At 29.7% G+C, this 18,678-nt stretch overlaps 2 protein-coding genes across 2 annotated transcripts; both read left to right on the top strand.

Annotated features, from left to right (window-relative positions):
* Window positions 1-7,652: 7,652 nt before the first annotated feature.
* On the top strand, window positions 7,653-8,644 carry LOC133702416 (uncharacterized). The gene is made up of 3 exons (XM_062126768.1): window positions 7,653-7,807; window positions 7,973-8,256; window positions 8,422-8,644. Exons 1-3 carry the CDS (start codon window positions 7,697-7,699, stop codon window positions 8,483-8,485), a joined length of 459 nt encoding a protein of 152 aa, XP_061982752.1. The 5' UTR covers window positions 7,653-7,696; the 3' UTR covers window positions 8,486-8,644.
* Window positions 8,645-16,985: 8,341 nt separating this feature from the next.
* LOC133700584 (uncharacterized) lies at window positions 16,986-17,951 on the top strand. Its single transcript, XM_062124153.1, has 3 exons — window positions 16,986-17,118; window positions 17,281-17,564; window positions 17,730-17,951. Exons 1-3 carry the CDS (start codon window positions 17,065-17,067, stop codon window positions 17,791-17,793), a joined length of 402 nt encoding a protein of 133 aa, XP_061980137.1. The 5' UTR covers window positions 16,986-17,064; the 3' UTR covers window positions 17,794-17,951.
* Window positions 17,952-18,678: the final 727 nt, after the last annotated feature.

Here is an 18,678-nt window from a genome sequence, read left to right as displayed (position 1 = left end):
CTTATTATTATGTTTGTATTGGTTTTTATCCTTTTTTACTTGCAGGTCAATTGTTTTAGGAAAAATTATGCGTATGATGTGCATGAAAATGAAGAAGGAAACATGATAATCAACTCATATAAACATCAACACACTATAGAATGTTACTTTCAGTTATTGAAATGGAATAAATATTTGCAGGCTTCAGCTAATAGTATTTACGTATGACTGTATTAAGGTTGTCGGTGTTTGACAAGTGCACTTTATACACGACAGTGGTTACAAGACTCATTTTATTTGTATCGGTGTCCTCTTCCTTTCTAGATGATGCATGTATGATGGTTCAACGAGGTTTGATCAAAAATAGCAGATTTGATAAAAAATAGCTTCATTTTTTTCCTTTTTTTTCTTTTTGGGATTGTGTGTTGAACATACAAAAATTATACCGACCCTTCAATTTTATTTTTTTTGGATTCAGTTTCTCTTCTGTTATTTGTAATTTTTTTATTTACATTGATTATTTCTAAGTAGATTTTATTTTTTATTTCATTCCTAGTCATTTGATTTTCAAAATTTGTTTTCAAATTTGATTCTCATTCTTTTAATTGATATTTGTTTTGTTTTGAATCATTTTCTTGATTGATTTGTTTTTTTACAATTCCACCCCTAGGAATTTATTTTCATTTAATCTTTGTGTCAAATTTAGTTATGCTTCTTTTAATTGCTATTTTTTAATCATTTTCTTAATGGATTGGTTTTTTACAATTCCATCCCTGAATATTTAATTTCATTTGATTTTTATGTCGAATTTAGTTCTAATTTTTTTAATTGTTTTTTTTTTGTTTTACATTGTTTTTTTATTGATTTGTTTTCTCAATTTCATCCCTCGATGTTTGTTTGGTTAAGAATCTAGCTATTTTGTTTTTCCAGGTTTGCTTTTGATGAGGTCATACTAGTCTCATGATCTAGGTCATAAATCTAAAATATTAGCCTAAGTCAACTTTTGTTTTTTTTTTAATATTTTTTACTGGTATTTTTTAAGCATTTCTATTTATAGCATCATCTTAGTCTCATGTCTTAAATCATGTGTTTGATTTGTTGGTCTGGGTTGGTTGCTGGGCTCATTTGAGGTTTTTTTTATATTTTTTTTTTACTTTGACAAGTTTTTCAAATTTACATTTTAAGAAATGAGATTTTTTAGTATTTGGATAATGGGTTATCATAAGTTCATTTTAATTTTCTTTTTTCTATAATTCACGAAGCTGATGGTTGATGAAAGAAAATCTGACACCTGCAAGGGTGATGGATTTGACACATTTTCAGACCCACGTGCATTTGGGCTCAGAGTGTAGCTGGAACTTGAGGATGTTGAGTCTAACACATTGTTAAACCCACGTGTAATTAGGCTCAGCGCGTAACTGAACCCAATGATGTTTGGTTCTGGCACCTTAGTAAAATCACATGTACTTGAACTCAACACGCAACTGAACTTAAGGATGTTAGGTATGACGTCTTGTCAGACTCACATGTACTTGAGCTTAGTATATAGCTAAACCCAGGGGTGTTGGGTCTAGTACTTTGCGGACCTATATGCACTTGGACTCATCGCCTAGCTGAATTCAAAGATGTTAAGCTTGATATTTTGTCAGACACACATGTATTTGAGCTTAGCATGTAGCTGAACTTAAAAATATTGGGTATGATATTTTACTAGACCCATATACATTTAGACTTAGCACATAGCTGAACTCAAAAATATTAGATCTGACACCTCGTTAGGATCTTGTGTACTTAAGTTTAGCGTGTAACGAAATAAGTTTTTAAGGGGTGTAGCGTGATGGCAAATGACTTAAGATCTGCACAGCAGGTCTCGAGTTCGAGTCAGGGCGTGCACCTCTTGTAAGAGCCTAAGACAACAAGAGTTTTACTCGCTCACCTGGGCCCATAAAGTGCGCTTTCCGAGGGGTGAGATTTCCTCGAATCCAAAAAAAAAAGTGTAACGGAATAAAAAAATTATTAGGCTTTGAAATAAGCCAAGCCTAAATACATTATATTATAACCCTTTATTCAACCCTTTTAATCATAGCTTTTTAAGCAAAGATATCAAAAATAAATTGACCCGTCAATAATAATATATACATAAACTTTTTTCGAATAATTATGTATGAAACTAATCTTAGTTTGTTGGTTTTTTTTCCTTCCCTTTTGTTGATAGTGAATTAATGAATAATAGTAGAGCACCTGTTAAAGGAATACAAACAAATAGAGTCGACTATGCAGCGGTGACGATAATTATTTTATAATTAATGCTAATTATTAAAAGAAAATGATCACTAAGAGTAAACATCATTAGTACTATTTTACTTTTAATCTTGTATATTTTGCTTACTTTCTTAGTTAGTTTAATATCAAAATCCTCAAAAGTGGATTTAATATATGAAAGTATCTATTTCTAAAATGGTAATACGGAACATTAAATGATCCCATTAAGAGACATTTTTGGATCCATCATTTTAATTGGTATTTAATTAATTAGAAAAAAATATTCTATATGAGTAAAAAAATCAACAAATTATAGGTGGAAGTTTTTAATTTCATGTTTTGATTGATATAAGATAGGTACTTGGTCCCTATTCTCAACACATATACGTATGTAAGCAGATAATTTAGGTTTCGTGATTTTATAATGTGATGTGGTGTAGTTTATATTTGTTTCAATTATTGATTTAAAAATATCTGATTAATTAACATACAATACAATTGTGTATAAATCTTGCTAAAAGATTTTTAAAAAAATCTCTATTAAAAAAAACTATAATTTATAAAAAAATTTAAATTTATTTTTTCAAACCAAGAAAATCCAAAACAATGTTAAACACACAATTAAGGTCAAATACATTTGTTTATTTTCTTTTTATTTGAACTGATAGGATCTACAGCTAATAATAATTTATTCACATAAAAAATAAACGGTTTCCTTACGTCACCGTGGAAGACACATAACCTGTGGAACTGGTCCCATGAGGTGCCCTTTTATGACATCATCTCGTTCCAAAGTAATGGGAGCGTCTTAAAATTTAGAACCGCGACGGAAGTCTCCGTGGTTTTTTGTTTTACCTTTTCTTTTCCGGATCAACCGAGTATTGTTTTTATATCCGACAACAATAATAGAGAATTGCACATCCATCTCCTTGTAGGCCCAACTCGTGTGATTGTCATCCATAATTCCTCTTGAAAGTTCCTGGAGGCCATGTGGAAACATATGCTCAAGTAAGCAAATGATTTCTCTAAGCAATTGTGCATGTCTCCTGTCTCATTGACATCTATAATTTCTCTGGTGAGTTCTTGGAGTCAATGTGTGAAAACATGCCAGATAAACAATAATTTCTCTGAGAAATTGTACATGTCTCTACGACACGCCAAGGAAAAAAAAAACCCATGATAGTGCAAGCTGTGATTATGATATTGCCATTGACTATGTTATTTCTCGTGCTATTAATTGTTGGGGCTTAAATTAAAAAAAAATGAATGTAAAAAAATAATAACTTGAACCTAAAAATTTGCACACACACATATAATGAATCTCCTTTATCATTACATATTTACATGCATGTATGGACTTTGATTTAGTTGATAATTTAAAAGACAAAGAAATCTTTATTGGTGTATATACAGTTTATTTTGATTATAATTTTGTTTCTTGGAGTTCCATTAAACAAAACAAAATAAACAGTCATTGACAATTTTTTTTTTTAAAAAAAACATCACTCCTCATACTTCCTCGAAGTGAAGGCTAATATATCTTTAATCGTTTTTTTATAAAAAGGATCATACACTCTGGAAAGTTAAAGAAATGTTAAAAAAAATTGTATTTTTATACTTTTAGTTATTATGTTTTCAAATAAGATAGTAAAAAATAAAAAGTCACGGAACCAGCGTGTCTTTGTCCAACGTCTTATTGAAGTACCAAGGCGGGCAGGCTCAGCCTTCTTTACAAGTCGATTGGAGAAGGCAAATCGAGCGACATCGTGCTATGGTCGGACGATGTCTTTCGTTTCCGTGTGTTGTCTTCGAGCGATGTCGATCAGCAAGCGTCAAGATCTGACAAACACATCCATGAAAATGCACGCAGCATGAGCCCACCAATACTTTCAAATAATTAAAAAAGGAAGCAGATTTCAAGAATCGGAAACCCTGCTCGGTTAGCAGTGGAATAAACCATCGCTTCTGCGTCTTGGTGACCACAAAAGGAAATCGAATCTGTACCTTAAAGAAAGGATCCAAACTCGACGAGTGCTCCTGCCTCGTAAATGTTCAGAAATGAACCCCTTGGTTCCCTTGAAAATCTAGTCTTATTCAGAAATTACGAGTTAAAGTGGAGGGAAAGAAAGAAAGAAGAAGAAGACGATGAAAGTGCACAGGAAAGACCATAATAATAGGGTCAATTTTAATTTTAACTTGCCTCGGAAGTTTACAGGTTGTTGAACTTGAACGGCTTTCTTTCTATTTTTTTATGTAATCAATTCCTCTGCGTGTTATTTGGTTTGTTTTTGATCATGTGATACATTGATATTTTAATTTTAACTTGCCTCGGAAGGTTGCAAGTAGCTCAACGGCTTTCTTTCTATTTTTTTTTTATTCAATTAGTTTCTCCGAATGTTATTTGATTTGTGTGTGGTCATGTGATTATGATATTTTAAAAAATATTTTATATATTTTTTTTATGTTACTTTAAAATCATTAGAAAACACTAAAATAGATATAAGTTTGATATATTTTAAAAATATATTTTTAAAACTCATTTAAAAATAGTTGAAAACACAATACCAAATAAGCACTCAACTTTTTTTCACGTCACCGTCATGGATTTAAATAAAGTTTTTTCAAATCTTAAACTTTTAGAATTTTGTTGACTAAACTCCTCTAGAAATATTCTGATAAAAATAAAATTTTCACTTTCTATTAAAATGCATAAATAATGTCACATTAAATTTAAAAATAAAAGTGACAAATATAAAAATTTACCCCGTTGGTTATGGTTTAGATTAAAAACAAATAAAAATATTATAATGTTAAAAATAAATAAGACTAAACTGCTAATTATATAGTAAAATTAGAATTTTTTTTATTAGAACATTAACCAATTTTATGATTGATTACTTTAACTAATTTCAAATACAGAAATTGCATTTTCATCTCGTAGAAATATGGGAATAAGAATATGGACATAATAATAAGAGTTTGTATCCATGGAACTCACTAATTAAACATGGTTACTAGTTTTCTTTCAATTTACTTTGTAGCTTTGAGGTTCTAATATGTTGTGGTTTTTCTCATTTTTAATTTTCTTTTTCACTACATAAAAAAACATTTCTGTTTATTGAATTGAGTTATTATATATTGGAAAATTCAATAACAATTATTATATTATTATTATTCCAGTTTTGTTTTATTTATAACTATTTAGTTCTATTACTTGTTTAATTATTAAATATTTTTTCTTTATTTTAATCCAAATAATAAATTTAACCTGATTTAGATAACAGGATAAGATAATTTTTATACGTTTTAATCTTAAATCTGGTTTAAACAAAAAGTTTAATTAAAAAATTTTAAAACTAACCTTTTAAGTTAAATTTAATAATAATTTCAATTAATAACCTAAATATTTTTTTATATTAAAAAAAATCTGCCTGCAACTAGTTTACGTGTCTATTGTGTCAACCTTCCCTGATTGAATACATTGAATACCAAAGCATTGTCTTTGACATAAATAAAAGTACAACACAAAAAAAGAGGAGGAAAAACATAAATAAAACGACAAGCCGGTGGTGCAGATAACTTTCTCTATTTCTTTTCTTCCTTCTCCTTGTCAGCTGTCACTCATCAACTGCTACGTATTATCTTCAGAGGTTTATTTGGTGATCTGATTTGAACTTCCAGCCACCGGACAAGGCTCTTCACCCTTTTTTTACCAACCCTTCTTTATTTCCGTCATGTCTTAAACTTTCCAGCACACCAACTATAAACTCTTTTATTTCCTCCATATCTTTATTTCATTCATACCTTAAATCGAAGGACCCGGTGTTCCTAAAGCACTAAAGTGAACAAGATTGCTTTTGCAAGTCATTTTTATTTTATCAGGAGTCAAAATCATTGTGAAAGGCTGTAAAAAAATGTTGGCTAGAGTTATTTTATTGACTGATTTAATAAATTGTTATAATATAATAAATAATTTTTTATAGTTCATGATTTGAAAGTAGTAGAATTATAAGGCCTCTTGAATTAACTTTTCTTAATGTAAGGACATTTTAGGTTTCCGATATAGATAAACGAGAAGGCTGTCGCCTGTCCCTATACGCTAATGCCAACATCATTTCCCAACGACAACAACATTTTCATACATGCATTAGTTGCTCGGGAAATTACATCTCTTCTGTCACAATAGATTCGTGATGCTGTCTTCATTATGAAACCTTCTCCAGACTCCAGTGAGAACTCAAGAATTCATCGAGGAGAGAGAGAGAGAGAGAGAGAGAGAGAGGTCTTCCTCGCGCGTGATGGAAGGAAATCGCGAGAAAGTGAGCGATTTTAACATCGGAACGCTCGTTGAATGAATGATTGTTAGAAACGTTAAAACCAAGTTAGGGGTCTGGAGAATAGAAAAGGGACAGAGGAGTATTGGCAGCGATTAAGTGATTTCATTTCTTTAATTATTGCAGTTCATCTTGAACTGTTGTTAGTTTTCCTTTTCAGTTTAAAACTATTTATTTGCATCGCATGTTGCTAAGTATTAGATAATTGTTTTTTTTTGGCAAAAATAAATAAATATGCAAGTTTTACAAATACGTGTTTTGTTTTTTTTTTTAAATCTAAAAGTATATGCATACATTGAAATAACTGCATTGATAAATATAAAAAACAAAATACTAATGTATTTATTCAACTCGTTTTGTTGCAGGTCGAATAATTTTTTTCTAATGCAAAAAAATTAATATATAAGTGTTATTAGCGTGTTTTTTGATATCGGATAAAAAATAAAACCATAAATAAAAAAATCGATACTTATATATAATAAAATATAGTAAATAGTGTATACATGCGTCAATAAACAAATGCAAGATCTCAAACTAATTTTTAACATAACAAAAAAATAAAACAGTGTTGCAATTATTACAGTTTTATACCATTCCTTTAGTTTTTGTATAATAATTTTTCAAAAAAATGTGTAAAGAAAAAAATAAAAAAACAAACTATAAAAGAATAAAAATAAGAATAAAAAAATGCATGGTATAAATAGACCAAATATAGAGTGATAAATATTTTTAATGTAAAAAATAAAAAAATAATTTTTTTTTCAAAAACAATATGTAAAGAAAAAAAAAGAAAAACTAAAAAAAATTAAAAAATAAAGATAAGAAATAAATGGCTGCAAATAAACTAAATGTAAAATAATAAAAATAACAAGTACAAAAATATATATATATAAGAAAAACTAGTTTTCTAAAATAAAACAAAAAATCACAATTACATCATCTCGACATGAAACCACCATTTCCTTTTAGCATTTATATAATACAAATAAAAAGAGACTAAAAATTATGATTTTACCGCCACTACGATATAATAATATCATTTTCAATTTGAAATCCTCACGAACAAAAGAGAACAATTGTCGGTGTTCTAACGTCGGCGTCTTTTTGATACGTGTATATATATGCTGAATTGGTCGTTAAGCAAGCTACACAGCCGCGACGAGCCAAAAGCTGCACGTATGGATACAAAGATAGTTGCGCTGAGGAATGGCACAGGAGCAACTCAAAGAAAGGTCTGGAATAAATTACAATGTCATTCCTCACTTCTAAGTTTTCTGTGCTTGTTTGATAAATGGATACTGTATAGTAATTGGCTTATATTAATTAGCTTTCAGTACTGTTATAATCAATGCATGTCTAACATATGTATTGTTCCTCAACGATATTATTGTCGGCAGGAAAGAAAATCAAGGGACAGAAAACTATCCAGGAGCATCAAAAGGATAAGAGCTGACATGGTGGAGATTAGCAAGGGGCATAAACGTATTAAAGAGGGGCAAGAAGAAGTGAGGGGAAGATTTGAAGAAATAAGCAAAGAGGCTGCCAAGCTGAAGGAGGAAACTAATCTAATCTCCAAGCAGAGCGCTGCGAATCAAGTCAGGCTTGATCTTATGTTTCAGATTGTCAAAGCAAGATCAGAGAACGATACTGCCAGGGACGCCGTACTGACGCAAACTTTGCGGTTTGTGATTCTCCAAATCTTTGTACCCTCCTCCGTTTAGTTTTTAGAATCTGTTATCACGATATGATCACTTCTAAAACATGAGCGGTAGTATTATGCTTCTTCTTCTTTTTCCAGAATGATTTGATTTACTAACGTTTTCGTTTGTTAAATATTATGTTTCAGGGAACTAATGGCGAGCAAGAGCAAGCTCCCCGACGAGATAAAAGAACAAGATTTAGCAAGTTAACCCTGTTTCCTGGCTCCTATGCCGCTTGCTTTTATGTATTGCTTTTTTAGTACGTACGCAGTAGCATCCCAGCGTTATTTTCAAGCACTCTTTCTGTATTGTGATACTATATATAACGAAGTTAAATTTTTTCCCCCCATGACGAGGGGTTACCGACCATGCAAGGATTATTATTCCTCCGTTGATCCATATAATTGATGAAAAACGATTCAAGATTTGTTTTATTATTATTTGTTTCTTTACTTATTTTTATTTAGGGTTTTTTTTTTTAAATCTCCTTTATAGATTTTTTCCCTATTTAATCTTGATAATTTTATTTCTTCTATTTAGTTTAGAATTTTTATTTTTTCTTATTTAGTTTAGGCTTATTAATATAAATAGGGTTGTTTAACTTTTATTTGAAGATAAATATATCCCGTAATAAAATCTTAAATTAGTGGTTTTGTGTGATGATTTATTTGATAGAATTTTGTGTTGTTTATATTTACTATTTTTTATATATTTTTTTCTATTTACATCAATTGTTATCATATATAGTTTAATGATTCTTGATGGTTATGAAATAATCAAGGCTAGAAGAGAATGCAGCATGTGATGTGCTTGTGTATTGGGAGATAAGAAGATTCAACTTTGAAAAATAGACATGCATGTACAGATTGTAAATTTAACTCGTCAATTGGTAAAGATAAGCAACTTGAAGGATCATGATGAAAGTAATCACAAATTTATAGCCAACTTTAAGAATTCGTTTTAAGGGTGTGAGCAGATGAGGTAACCTTTTAATTGAGATGAATATGTTATTAAAATTGATATTTTTGATGATTTTAGTTTTTTGATTATTGGAATGAACCATGTATTATGTTTATTTTAAGGATAATCATGTATGATATTTATTTTAAGGATGATTATGATGTTAATCATGACATAATCAATGATAGTAATGGAAGCAATGATGTCATCGATGATTTCTTCATGGACAAGGTAGAGGTTGAGTGCAAAGAAAACATGAAATATGCTCAACCAAAAAAAAGTTATTGATTTAGATGATATTGGTTTTTTTTTTATTACAAGTTTACTGTTATTGAAAACATAGATTTATTCAAGAATTATATTGATACAACTTATGTTGACGAAACAAGTTTGGGATTTTCAATTCAATAATTTATAAGCTAATGAAAAATAAATAACTTGTCAATTGATATTTTTTATATAAAATTTAACATAAAGATACTAAAGCTGAAATTTAAAACTGCAATACACCTAAAAAAAGTGATTGGAGAGGTTTGTTTTGGGCTCAATTTATTTGTTGGAAAGTAATTTTTTTTTTGTAAAATGGATTCCTGAAAAGTGAATTATTTTTCGATGTTTGGTAGTGTTAAGAAAAATAAGTTGGAAAACACTTTTCAGTGTTTGGTTATATCATAGAAAATGAACTGGAAAATAACTTATTAATATTTTTTCAAGTTTATTAAAATAATGAGGAACAAATATTATAAATTAAAAAGTTGAATGAGAATGAAATTGAAAAAAAAATCTAATTTCATAAATTATCTCAAATAAAATAAATAACAATCAAAATAATGAAGATCAAATCTAAAAGATAAAAAAAATAAAAGATGATGAAATTAAAATAATAATAATAATTATAATTTCATAAATTATTTCTAATAAAATAAGTAACAATTAAAAGAATGAAAACCAAATTTGATAGATAAAAAATTTTAATTTAAAAAATAATAAGAGAAAAGAAAGTAATAATCATAAAAATGAGGATCAAAGTTAATATAACAATCAAATTCCATGGAGTGAAATTGAAAAAAAAAGATTCAAAATAAAATATATAGCAGTCAAAAGTTTGAGGATCAAATTTGTTATAATTAGCAAATAATATGATATTTCTAATTTTTTTCACAACTTCTGGAAAGTATTTTCCGCCCAAAATAAAAAAAAAAAAATTTCTGGAAACCAAGTCAAATTTTTCTTTGACTAAAAAATATTTTTTATTAACTAATTTTTCTAATAACAAACAAACACATAAAAATTCAAAAAAATCATTATCAAAAAATCATTTTTCGTCAAATAAACAATTCCTAAGTTTCAGTCCCAGGTCAGGTCATGAGAGAGGATTTAAACTGTGATCTTTCATATAAATATCTATGGAAACAAGAAAAAAACTGTATAAAAATAGATTTAAAAAAACTTTTACGCGATAACCTGCATTGATGCCGAATGCCATTTGAGTGTTTACTTGGCCAAGTCGATATTCTTAACAGATTGTGCTCATGGTAGACCATTATCATTTATAATTGACCCGGTAACACCATTGATGTTTTTGTTTCTCATGGTCCTATCTGTGACCTGCCTTAATGGTGGGCATGACCTCAAATTGTCTGCATGGGAGGGAGTTGGATGATACAACTTCCGCAAGATGTTTGAAGGCATCACCATTTTTTTCTTCACTTTCTAGACTGGGCACCATGGTCGTTGTTAAAACTGTCTACCAATGATATCTGCTGGCTGGCTGTTCACTTGAGATGCTAATTTTATCAGCATTGTGCAGAGACCATCCGACTTAGAAAAAGCCATTTGTAGCATGGTTTCCATACGCAACGGTAGAGCGCCTATGGTGCGAGCTTGAGGAATTGATTAATTTGGGTCACAAGGTTGATCAATATAGCATGGTTTCCATATTGCGTGGAGCTTTGCAGAACCACCTCAAGCAGGTAATCAATATTTCTTTCTTTCTCTTAAATAAATGATTTACTTATTAGTAGAAAGTCAAGGTAGCAGAAAGGTGTGAAATGGCTGCACCCAAACAAGGAACAAAGATGGAAAGTAAAACCTTATACGGATAGAGAAGTGCAGGTATATATCAGAGCACTGCCTCGTAAAAAAGAAACTTGTGAATCTTTTGATCATCAACCAACTAAAGAAAGAGAACCAAATTTAGCAGAAACTCCTTACTGTCTAGGATAAGATTTTGTAACCGCTGTTTCGTGTGAACTGCATTGGTTTTCAATCATTTATATTGTGTCCAGGTGAAGATTGACTCTGAAGATTCATTATCAGCTGCTACCTGTTAAGAAGCTTTTGGAACGGTTGAAGTAATGGTCAATAGAGCATAGGAAACGTAAGGATCTTTGAACAGATTATGAGCTGCATTCAACACTTGGATATAAGGTGCATAATAGTTCTACCATGGAAAGAAGTGACGGTAGGTTCTGGAAGTCCAATTTTTTGTACATATGCGCATAGGTGGTCTCTGATAGAATCAATAATCTGGGGGGGGATGGCATCCCATTTGTATCAGTAGTAAAATCATGGCATGTGCTGGCAAACCCTAAATTCTGAGCACAATATATTTATCGGTTTGGCTTGCCCACTGGCTGGATTGTGTTTGGGGAAGAGATGGATGCTTTTTATCTGCACATGCATACACACACCACTTGGCTGGCCAGTTCTATAAGCCGTTGAGAAAATAGAGTTAGATGAGATTTAGTTTGTCAGGGCCTAGACACTTCGTGGGGGTATTTTGGGATTTGTCTTTTCCATGATGTTGTAATTTGCAACTCTGGTTTTGCTTACATGTAAACTGGAACAGGTTCCTGGATTTTGTTTTTCCTGTCATTCATGGTTGTATATGTTTTTCTGCTTTTGTTCGTGGGGACTGTAAAAATCATGAGGTTCCAAAAAGAAATGAATAATTGTAAGTTTACCTTGTTGATCTCGATAACTTTGTTGGAAAAATTGATTTCGTGGGCTAGAACTTGTAAGTTTCTTCTCTGTATGGGTTGAGTTGTAAAAAAATTTGCTAAGGTGACACAAGCATTTCTAAAAATTTAAATCATTGATTTGATTGTGTTTATAAGTTTGATTAATTCAAATAATATGATAAAAAAATACATTGATAATAAATAAACTAAAAAAAATTGATTGTGTAAAAAGGTAGAAAAAAACCTCATTTGAGCTTACTTGGATTAGCATGTCAAATTTATGATTTAATTGTGATATTGAGGTAGCCTCGACGAAAACAAACTATATGAACTATGAAACTCAATTATCAAATAACATAATGTTGAAAGATCAAATTGAAATTTTTTTAATAAAAAGCAACAAAAAAAATCTGATCAATCAATCCAGGTTAACTTGTTAATCATGTGATCATGGACATATGATTGAGATAACTATATAGAAATAAGATTGAAAAAAAATGAAGATTAATTCTTAATAAATTAAAAATTTTTGAAATGAAATTAAAAAAAAAAAATTTTAAAAAAAAACTTAAAAAAGACCAAAGTCAATCCATGTTTATCTTTAAAACTCGGATCCATAATCACTAGCCCCAGACTTACCCCATGAAAGATAAACTTTAAAAATTAAGGAAGTAAAATTTTAAAATTCTAAGAGATGAAATTGAAAAAAAATATAATTAAAAAAAATAAAAAAATAAAAATTAAATTTAATATAAAAATAATTTGAAATTAAATATTAAAAAATGTAGCGGGCTTGCTTGTAAATTTGTTCATACCCTCCTCTCTACTTGCACTTCTATAATTTCAGGTGATTTGCTGACAGATGACGCATTATATTATCAAACAATTGGAGCTTTTCAGCATGTTGTTTTAACTAGATCAGATGGCTAGTATATCTTTAATTCGTTTTTATAAAAAAGGATCATACACTCAAAAAAGTTAAAGAAACGTATTTTTATACTTTTAATTATTATGATTTAAAATAAGATAGTAAAAATTAAAAAAGTGACGGAACCAGGGTGTCTTTGTCCAACGTCTTGTTGATGTTCCAAGGGGGGCCGGCACGGCTTTTTTAACGCGTCAAGTGGAGGAGGACAAATCGAGCGATACGTGCTATGGTCGGAAGATGTATAATTTTGTGTATATACAGTTTATTTTGATTATAATTTTGTTTCTTAGAGTTACATTAAACAAAACGAAAAAAACACAAACAAACAGTATTGATAATTATTTTTTTTAAAAAGTCATGGACCGCGGACATCAACATGTAACACATTAGCTAGTTTGATATTATGTTAATATTATTTTTTAAAATATTTTTTATTTAAAAACATATTAAAATAATATTTTTATTTATTTTTAACATTAATCCATCAAACTATCTGAAAATATATATAAAAAAATAAACAAACTTTAATTTATTTTTAAAAAAAAATCACTCCTCGTACTTCCTTGAAGTGAAGGCTAATATATCTTTAATCGGGTTTTATAAAAAGGATCATACACTCTAAAAAAATTAAAGAAATGTTTTATGATGTCCAACGTCTTATTGAAGTACCAAGGTGGCCTTCTTTACAAGTTAATTGGAGAAGACAAATCGAGCGAATTCGTGCTATGGTCGGACGACGTCTTTCGTTTCCGTGTTGTCTTTGAGCGATATCGATTAGCAAGCGTCCAGATCTGACAACCACCTCCATGAAAATGCTCGAAGCATGTGCCCACCAACTCTTTTAAATAATTAAAAAAGGAAGCAGATTTCAAGAATCGGAAACCCTGCCCGGTTAGCAGTTGAATAAACCATCGCTTCTCTGTCTTGGTGACCACAAAAGTAAACCAGGTAGAATCTATTCCTTAAAGAAAGGACCCAAACTCGACGACTCTGCTCCTGCCTCGTTAAAGAACCCCTAGGCTGGGGAATCCAGTCTTATTCAGAATTACAAGGAAAAGTATAGGGAAAAAAAGAAGAAGAAAGAAGACGAAGACGAAGAAAGAGCACCGGAAAGACCATAATAGATTGGGTCAATTTAAATTTTAATTTGCCTCCGGAAGTTTACAGGTAGCTCAACGGCTTTCTTTCTATTTTTTTTATTAAATCAGTATCTCCACGTAATGGTATTGTTTAGTTTTACGTTTTAAAAAGTATTTTTTATTTTATAATGTGTTAAAATATTTTTTATATTATTATTTTAAAATTATTAAAAAATATTAAAAAAATATAAATTTGATATTTTTTCAAGACAAATACAAAATTAATTAAAAAACAATTGAAAACATGATGTCAAAACAAACAGGCACAAAACACTTGTGTGCGTCACTGTTAGAGATTTGAATAATTTTTTTTTATTTTTAAACTTTTAAAATTTCATTTAATAAACTCCTCTCAAAATAATATGATAAAAAATTTTTTTTTTACTTTCTATTAAAATGCATAAATAGTGTCATGTTAAATTTAAAAATAAAAGTGGGAAATTTAAACCATGGCTAAATAAAAATTTACCCCGTTGGTTATGGTTTAGATTAAAAACAAATAAAAATATTATAATGTTAAAAATAAATAAGACTAAACTGCTAATTATGATAGATTACTTTAACCAATTTCAAATACAGAAGTGCATTTTTATCTCGTAGAAATATGGAAATAAGATTTTATATATAATACTCAATAGATTGCTAATCTTGGTAGCTTTGAGGTTCCAATATGTTGTGGTTTTCCTCATTTCTCATTTTTAATTTTCTTTTTTACTACATAAAAAACATTTGTATTCTATATTTGATTGAATTGAGTTAGTTTATATTGGAAAATTCAATAAAAATTATTATTATATTATTTAAGTATTGTTTTATTTATAATTATTTAGTTTCTATTACTTATTAACTATTAAATATTTTTTTCTTTATTTTAATCTAAACCATATATTTAATCGGGTTTAAATAACAAGGTCACGTCAAGACAACTTTAATATGTTTTAATCCTAAATCTGGTTTAGACAAAAATTTTGATTGAGAGATTCAAGGTTAACCTGTTAGATTAAGTTTAATAACAATACTAAATAATATTTCATGGTCTAAATATTTTTTTATTAAAAAAAATAATATGAGTCATAATATAGCATCACCCAAGAAACTAATTTATGTGTCTATTGAACCCTGAGAGGTGTAGCTTAACTGATCAACCTCTAGGTTTGCTTCCTAAAAATCACTAGTTTAAGTCTCACAAACCTCATGGTCACTGAAGATGCTTACATGATCGTTAATTTCAGGGCCCGTGGGATTAATTTAGGTGCACGCAAGCTAACTCGGACATCTACGTTTATATATATATATATATATATATATATATATATATATATATATATATTGTCTCAACCTTCTCTGCTTTTAATACATTGAATACCAAAATTGTCTTTGTATTTTAAAAACTAAAGCATTGTCTTTAACATAAATTTAAAGTACATTACCAAAAAAGGAGGAAAAACATATATAAAACGACAGCCGGCCGATATAACTCTCTCTATTTCTTTTCTTCCCTCTCCTCGTCGGCTATCACTTTATCAACTGCTACGTATTATTTTCAGAGTTTCTTTCTTGATCTGATTTGAACTTCCAGCCATCCGACATAAGTTTCTCTTCACTTTTTTTTTCTTTCCAACACGTCTTTATTCCCTTCATGTCTAAACTTCCCTACACATCAACTTAAAAGTGAAGTCTATTCATTTTAAGATTAAAACTTTGATGAAATTTAATATTTAATATAGATTTTTTAATATATAATATTAATATAATTTAAACAAATAATGAATGAATAAATAATTAGTTTCAAAAAACTTAATTTTTTTTCCAACTCAGCCCATTGTTTTGTTCACCCCTTGAATGTAAGAAACTATTCAATATTTTCATAACCTAAATAATTTTGTGGGGTGTCATCAAAGCTTATAGTGGAGGAATTTTATCCCTTTTTTATTCCTAAAATTATCTATAAAAAGGGTTAAAAAAAGTGTTTTATGGTTGATTTTTTCTGCACAAATTATGCTGATTTTGAAACTAAAAGTACCAATTTAGCTCCTCTACTTTTAAAGTTCTAATTTTATTTTTTGTTTACCTCCTAATCTAGAGCATAAGTTAAATCTTTATAGAGAGATTTCCAAGTTTATTTCTCCATTATAAAATTTTAGAAGGGAGAACTTGTAAGCAAAGTAGATTTCAAGTTTAAACCCACACACACGCTCAGCTCAACTCATGCTTGGGTTGGATCTGTGTTTGTTTGTAAAATAATATCTCAACTTCTTAAGTTTAGATTTATCTTCTCAAGTAATTAAAAGAAAAAAAAAATACCTAGGCGAAACTCTTATAATTGAATGGAACCTATTAATATTAAAATCAACTTTTTTTCATTCCAGCGATGTCAATTAAGATTTTCTCTTTTTTCCATCAGATTTCAACCCTCTCTCTCCCCTTTCTCAAACGAAGAATTGAAAAATAAAAAAATAAAGTTTTGGATCAAAATTGATTTTTAAAAAACCTAGAAAGACTGAAAGTTTATCATTTGAAAAGTAGAAGGATCAAAGTGAATGTTTTGCTCTAATTCCAAAATTGCCATCTATTTTCACCGCTTTTCTCACTTTGGTCCCTTTTCTTTAAATCTTACAATTTCTTAACAAATTTAAAACACCTATGAAAGTTTATCGTTAGTTTCTCGGGAAATTACAATTATACTATTTCTACGAAAAAGACCTATGTGGCGTCTTTTTGATACATATATATATGCATACATGCTGAATCGGGTCGTTAAGCAAGCTACACGGCCGCGACAAGCCAAAAGCTGCACGTATGGATACAAAGATAGTTGCGCTGAGGAATGGCACAGGAGCAACTCAAAGAAAGGTCTGGAATAAATTACAATGGCATTCCTCACTTCTAAGTTTTCTGTGCTTGTTTGATAAATGGATACTGTATAGTAATTGGCTTATATTAATTAGCTTTCAGTACTGTTATAATCAATGCATGTCTAACATATGTAATGTTCCTCAACTTTATTGTCGGCAGGAAAGAAAATCAAGGGACAAAAAACTATCCAGGAGCATCAAAAGGATAAGAGCTGACATGGTGGAGATTAGCAGAGAGCATAAACGTATTAAAGAGGGGCAAGAGGAAGTGAGGGAAAGATTTGAAGAAATAAGCAAAGAGGCTGCCAAGCTGAAGGAGGAAACTAATCTAATCTCCAAGCAGAGCGCTGCGAATCAAGTCAGGCTTGATCTTATGTTTCAGATTGTCAAAGCAAGATCAGAGAACGATACTGCCAGGGACGCCGTACTGACGCAAACTTTGCGGTTTGTGATTCTCCAAATCTTTGTACCCTCCTCCGTTTAGTTTTTAGAATCTGTTATCACGATATGATCACTTCTAAAACATGAGCGGTAGTATTATGCTTCTTCTTCTTTTTCCAGAATGATTTGATTTACTAACGTTTTCGTTTGTTAAATATTATGTTTCAGGGAACTAATGGCGAGCAAGAGCAAGCTCCCCGACGAGATAAAAGAACAAGATTTAGCAAGTTAACCCTGTTTCCTGGCTCCTATGCCGCTTGCTTTTATGTATTGCTTTTTTAGTACGGACGCAGTAGCATCCCAGCGTTATTTTCAAGCACTCTTTCTGTATTGTGATACTATATATAACGAAGTTAAATTTTTTCCCCCATGACGAGGGGTTACCGACCATGCAAGGATTATTATTCCTCCGTTGATCCATATAATTGATGAAAAACGATTCAAGATTTGTTTTATTATTATTTGTTTCTTTACTTATTTTTATTTAGGTTTTTTTTTTAAATCTCCTTTATAGATTTTTTTTCCCTATTTAATCTTGATAATTTTATTTCTTCTATTTAGTTTAGAATTTTTATTTTTTCTTATTTAGTTTAGGCTTATTAATATAAATAGGGTTGTTTAACTTTTATTTGAAAATAAATATATCCCGTAATAAAATCTTAAATTAGTGGTTTTGTGTGATGATCTTATTTGATAGAATTTTATGTTGTTTATATTTACTATTTTTTATATATTTTTTTCTATTTACATCAATTGGTATCATATATAGTTTAATGATTCTTGATGGTTATTGTTGTGCAATGAAACAATCAAGGTTAGAAGAGAATGCAGCATGTGATGTGCTTGTGTATTGGGAGATAAGAAGATTCAACTTTGAAAAATAGACATGCATGGACAGATTGTAAATTTAACTCGTCAATTGGTAAAGATAAGCAACTTGAAGGATCATGATGAAAGTAATCACAAATTTATAGCCAACTTTAAGAATTCGTTTCAAGGGTGTGAGCACATGAGGTAACCTTTTAATTGAGATGAATATGTTATTAAAATTGATATTTTTGATGATTTTAGTTTTTTGATTATTGGAATCAACCATGTATTATGTTTATTTTGAGGA

This window comes from Populus nigra, chromosome 8 (assembly GCF_951802175.1).
Source record: "Populus nigra chromosome 8, ddPopNigr1.1, whole genome shotgun sequence".
Taxonomy (NCBI): Eukaryota; Viridiplantae; Streptophyta; class Magnoliopsida; order Malpighiales; family Salicaceae; genus Populus; species Populus nigra.
Note: the sequence above shows the minus strand (reverse complement) of the source record. Positions and strands in the feature narration are given on the sequence as shown.